The sequence below is a fragment of the Rana temporaria genome, chromosome 1 (genome assembly GCF_905171775.1).
Source record: "Rana temporaria chromosome 1, aRanTem1.1, whole genome shotgun sequence".
Classification (NCBI taxonomy): domain Eukaryota; kingdom Metazoa; phylum Chordata; class Amphibia; order Anura; family Ranidae; genus Rana; species Rana temporaria.
In genome coordinates, this window is record NC_053489.1 from 209312951 (window position 1) to 209319052 (window position 6102).

General features: G+C 42.5%; 1 protein-coding gene across 2 annotated transcripts in view; it reads left to right on the forward strand.

The window, feature by feature from the left end:
• The window catches only part of YDJC (YdjC chitooligosaccharide deacetylase homolog), a 32066-nt gene extending 26236 nt beyond the window's left edge, over positions 1 to 5830 (forward strand). For both annotated transcript variants that reach the window (XM_040348414.1, XM_040348421.1), the window contains exon 6: positions 4372 to 5830. In XM_040348414.1, the coding sequence (XP_040204348.1) occupies positions 4372 to 4708 (337 nt within the window). In that variant the 3' untranslated portion in view covers positions 4709 to 5830. The remainder of the gene's footprint in view (positions 1 to 4371) is intronic.
• The last annotated feature ends 272 nt before the right edge of the window (positions 5831 to 6102 follow it).

The following is a 6102-nucleotide window of genomic DNA, read 5'->3' on the forward strand; positions in this document are numbered from 1 at the left end:
ATGCCTCTTTATGAAGAGGCGCCCCCACTCGGCCAAGTGGAGGGACGGCTCCGTCAGTTTTCATCGGCATGGCAGACAGAATTCCAGGACAAGTGGGTAGTATCCACAGTATCCCTAGGGTACAAACTGGAATTTCAAGAGATCTCATCTTCTCAGTTCTGAAGTTCAAAGATCCATTAAAAAGAGGATCCTTCTTCAAAGGATTGAATCACTTCCTGTCTCAAGGGGTGATCACATAAGTTCCCCTAAAGGAGCAAGGTTCAGGTTTTTATTCAAATCTCTTTTTGATTCCAAAACCAAATGAAGATGTCAGACCCATCCTGGATCTAAGATCTCTTTATCAGTTTCTAAACATTCGCCATTTCCGAATGGAAACTATTCGATCCGTGGTCACCACCTTACAAGGCAGAGAATTGATGGCGTCTATAGACATCAAGGACGCATATTTACATGTACCTATCCATCCTGCGCACCAAAGATTCTAAAGGTTTGCGGTGGAACATCGCCACTTCCAGTTTGTGGCTCTGCACTTTGGTGTAGCTACCGCACCCCGGGTATTTAAAAAGGTGCTAGCTCCTCTGTTGGCAAATCGGAGGACACAGGGCATAGCAGTAACAGCCTATATAGTTGATCTACTGGTGATGGATCAGTCAGTGGCAGGATTAGATCACGCTGTGCCCACCACAGTAAAATACCTGGAGCATTTAGGATGGATCGTAAAACCTACAAAAATCCTCTCTACAAGCCAAAAGAAGGGTAGAGTATTTGGGCATGATCATAGACACAGCTCAAAGCGGGTTATACCTGCCAGAGCCAAAGATCAAGTCTCTAAAGGACCTGATCCACAAAGTCAAGGCAAAGAAAAGGCCGTCTATTCGCCTTTGCATGAGGCTATTAGGGAAGATGGTGGCCTCCTTCGAGGCTATCCCTAACGCAGAATTTCATTTGAGAATACTTAAAGGCAGTATCTTAGCCGCCTGGAACAGGAAGATCCAAGCTCTGGATCTACTGATGCGCCTGTCTTCACATATGCGCCAAAGCTTCAGTTGGTGGTTAAAAACCAAGAACTTGCGGAAAGGAAAATCCTTTCTCCCAGTCACCTGGAAGGTGGTATCTACGGATGCCAGCCTAATAGGCTGGGGAGCAGTGTTAGAAGAAACTTCAGCCCAGGAAACCTGGGCCAAGACCAAAGAGAGCCTGCCCATCAACATACTGGAGATTCGGGCAGTATACTTAGCCCTCAGAACCTGGACACACAGGTTACAGGGCCACCCTGTTCGGATTCAATCCGACAATGCTACTGCAGTAGCTTACATCAATCACCAAGGAGACACCCGCAGTCAGGGTGCTCAGAAGAGGTGAATCAGATTTTGACTTGGGCAGAAGATCGTGTTCCTTGTCTTTCTGCAATCTTCATTCCAGGGGTAGAAAACTGGCAAGCGGACTATCTGAGTCGCCAGCAGCTGTTACCAGGAGAGTGGTCTCTCCACCCCAATGTCTTTCAGGCAATATACCAGAGATGGGGGACCCCAGATGTAGACCTGCTAGCTTCCAGGTTCAACGAGAAGTTGGACAACTTTGTATCCAGGATGAGAGATCCTCTGGCCTACGGATTGGATGCGCTAATAATTCCCTGGAATCAGTTCTCACTGATCTATGCATTTCCTCCGATCGCTCTCTTACAAAGGCTACTTTGCAGGATCAAGAAGGAGGAATTCCAGTAATTCTAGTGGCCCCAAATTGGCCCAAAAAGCCATGGTACGCCGAGATCATAAAGATGGCGGTAGGAAGCTTCCGCTTCGTCACGACCTGCTGTCGCAGGGTCCAGTGTTCCATCCTTCCTTACAAAAGCTAAATTTGATGGTCTGGCTACTGAGACTCACATTTTGAAGAAACAAGGGCTCTCGGGTCCAGTGCTTTCTACAGTCATAATGCTAGAAGCCAGCCTCCGGGATTTTCTACTATAGAGTCTGGAAGGCATATGTTTCCTGGTGTGAAACCAAGAAATGGAATCCTCCAGAAGTATGAAATAAGTAGGATTCTCGCCTTTTGCCTGTTAGGAGTGGATATGAAATTAGCCCTTAGTACCATCAAGGGTCAAATATCGGCTCTATCAGTCTTTTATCAAAGACCGCTGGCATCTCATTTCCTAGTTTGGGCTTTCATTCAGGGGGTAATGCAGATCAATCCGCCAGTCAAGTCTCCCTTGTGCCCATGGGATTTGAATTTGGTATTGTCTGTGTTGCAAAGGCAACCTTTTGAACCTATTCGCCATATTCCTTTGATCCTTTTGAGCAGGAAATTGGCCTTTTTGATTGCTATGTCTTTTGCTAGAAGAGTATCAGATTTAGCAGCTCTTTCTCGTAAAGGGCCTTATTTAAGATTGTTCTAAGACCCCATGCTACCTTTTTACCAAAGGTGGTGGTGTTCTGCCTTCCTGACCCGCAGACATCGGAGGAAAAGTTATTGCACTTTCTAGATGTAGTGAGAGCAGTAAAGGTGTATCTGCAGGCAACCGCTCAGATACCCAAAACAGATGTTTTTTGTTTATTTTACCATATGGTCCTAAGAAGGGACAAGCGGCATCAAGATCCACCATTTCTCGTGGATTCGACAAGTAATTATTCAAGCTTATGGTTTAAAGAACAGGATTCCTCCTTTTTTCTGTTAAGGCGCACTCTACCAGGGCGATAAGTGCTTCATGGGCAGTGCATCACCACGCCTCAATGGCTCAGATCTGTAAAGCTGCAACTTGGTCTTTAGTACATACATTTTCCAAATTCTATCAAGTAGATGTGAAAGGACATGATGAATGCCGCCTTTGGGCGAAGTGTGCTGCAAGCAGCAGTATAGGGCTTCTTGTCCGTAAGCGGCCTGCTTGATCTGTGTCTTCCACACTTCATTGAGCATTGCTCTGGGACGTCCCATTATGTAATGATTGGCTCTGTGTCCCATGGTGTACGATAAAGAAAACAGGATTTTTATAACGGCTTACCTGTAAAATCCTTTTCGGGACACAGAGCCCCTCCCCCCTTATGGGAACCTTACTGCTTTTCTACTAAACTGAGGTACTTCCCTGATGGGAGGGGTTATATGAAGCTGAACTGTCTTTAATTGGTTGTGCCAGTGTCCAATCACCTCTGGTGACCATACAACCCATTATGTAATGATTGGCTCTGTGTCCCGTGGTGCAGAGAAGGGCAACCAAACGGATAAGAGGCATGGAGGAGCTCAGCTATGAGAAAAGATTAGAGGAACTGAATTTATTCACTCTTGAGAAGAGGAGAATAAGGGGGGATATGATCAACATGTACAAATATATAAGGGGTCCATATAGTGAACTTGGTGTTGAGTTATTCACTTTACGGTCAACACAGAAGACAAGGGGGCACTCTTTACGTCTAGAGGAAAAGAGATTTAATCTCCAAATACGGAAAGGTTTCTTCACAGTAAGAGCTGTGAAAATGTGGAACAGACTCCCTCCAGACATGGTTCTGGCCAGCTCAGTAGATTGCTTTAAAGTGGAGTTCCACCCATAAATATAACATTACATCAGTAGTTTTAAAAAAATGTCATTAGTCCTTTTTTTTTTTTTTTTTAGATGCCTTCAAAGTGTTGTTGCTAGGCAGAATAGTCAATCTTCCCACTTCCTGCACCTAGGTGCTTAATGCTTCCTAACCTACACCGCACAGACTCCTGGGAATGTAGTGGGTGTAACTTTCCAGGAGTCTGTGCACTCCCCAGTCTCAAAGAATCATGTGACTTGGACAGCACAGGTGCTGAAACCTGATCTGACACTGCTTGTGCAGCACTGAGCATGTTCGAGATCTGCAAGGCTGAAATCCAGGAAGTCATACAGTCTGGCTTCATGATGCCCACACTTAAGATGGCCCCAGTCAATTTCTATTTTATAAAGTGTCTAAATGCTGTAACAACCTAACAAAACGGACCTTAGTTTACAGGCCAACTTTACTAGAATACATTAAGCTTGTGTATTACAGGGGTATTTATATTTAAAAAGTGAAATTGTGGCCGGAAATCCGCTTTAAGAAAGGTCTGGATACTTTCCTAAATGTAGAGAATATAACTGAGTACTGACATTTATAGGTAAAGTTGTGTGTGTATGTGTAATATATATATATAATGTGTATGTATGTATTTTGTCGAATTCCTTTATTAAATAAAGATATTTTTTTTTTTTTTTTTTTTTTAATTCTCATCCTGTTCAGTCTGACACCTGGACACAGAAATTGCTCTCATGGGGGACACAAATAAAATCCCCCAAAAATGTGTTCTGATCTATCCACATTTGTAAAAATAGTGTTTGGCAGGATTGTCATTTTAATGTTTTCACTTTGTTTCCTATTGCAGGTGGCCAGACATCTATATTGGTCTTAGCACAATGGGAAAGAATATGACAATAAGTAACATCCAGCAAGGCCTGGACTATAGTATTCAGTCTCTTCATAGCTGCCAATCCCCACACAGCCCACTGTGTAGTCCACATTCACGTACCAGTATCACCATTGAACTCATGACTCATCCTGGATACCCCAGTGTCCCCCCAGTAGGAGGCTGTGGAGAAGGCCCAGATGACTTTTCTCAGTCATGGGAGCGTCTGCATGAAATGGAAGTCTTGAAAAATCCCCTACTGCACAATTATTACAGTGAGATGGGGATACAGTTGTGCTCATTTAAGGACCTGTAGTTTTGGAGAGACAATAGGTTGGTGATGTACTGTGACATACTGCACCCTATGGTGACCGATGGTATGAAAGTAAAGCAAGAATGAAATGGAGCTGCAGTATAAGCACTTTAATTTTCATAATTTGTCTTCATAAATATAAGTGCGGCCAAGGCATTTAGGCTCCAGGTACACAGACCCTTTCATGCATCCAATTTAAATGACAGATTTACTTCAGAACTGGGAGAAACCGCTGCAGTTATAGCCACCCATAGTAATGAATGGCTATATGCTAACTGTACGGGGTATATGCCATGCTTGGGCTAAGCTCATGCATGGGTGTAAATCCCTGAACACACAACTTGTGTTCAGAGATTTTACGCCATTTGTGTTTTTTTTTTTTTTTTTTTTGCAAGCAGTTAACTTGTGTGTGAGAGTATGGTAGCATGGTGAATGCTAGTGTACTACCATTGATATCTATAGGGGGCAGTACGCTGTAGCTGCCTCTTCCTGGGCATGGAAATGCACGCACATATTACACTGGATGCCTGAAAGCATTTGTTTGGATGAGGCCTTAGGTAAACACTATTCTTTTAAAAGACCTCAAACTACCTCTGCTGGTCAGGTATGTATATTAGCAAACATAACTGGTGATACAACAATTTCTGTAAAAACATTGTATTAAAATCGGTTTCAAATAATTGAATATTTATGTTTGTAACTGCTTTATTTGGCAGTTTCTTTGCCCTATAACATCCGCAATCCACATTGACCCTCTGAAGTATTGTATGTACGGTACATAAAGTATGAACGAGTAAAGAATTAAAATTTACCACCACATTCTCCCTAGCAGAGGTGTACTGACAGCCAGTATGCAGTTCTGACTAGATTTCCTTACTATTCTATTCAAGTACACTATTGTTGTTGATCCTTTTTATGTTCTTTGCAGCATACACAAACTTATATTGAATTTATTTTTTAACTGTATCAGTATTTTTAGTCATATTTGGGAGTGTTTGTTTTAAAATTTTCAGGCACATTTGTTTGCTTTATTTTCCTGATCCCAAACCCTGTCAAATAACTGAAGAGTCAATGCAAAATGTTCATGTAGTTGGCTCATAAGATATGATAAAAATGCTGATATAATTGTATTGTGTGGGTATCAATATTATGGTTTTAATATGTAATTTCATACATCACGGGACACAGCGCAGCTTTAAAGTGTCACACAAAGCAAAACCTTTTTTTCCCTTTTAGATAGTGTAAAGCCTTGTATACACTAGTATTTTTTATTTATTTTTTCAACCCAGCAGGCTGAACAAAAAAACTGACGGCTCAGAAGGAGCCGCTGTACTAACAACCCGACAATCCAACATATGCCAGCTTAACCACTTAAGCCCCGGACCAATACGCTGTCT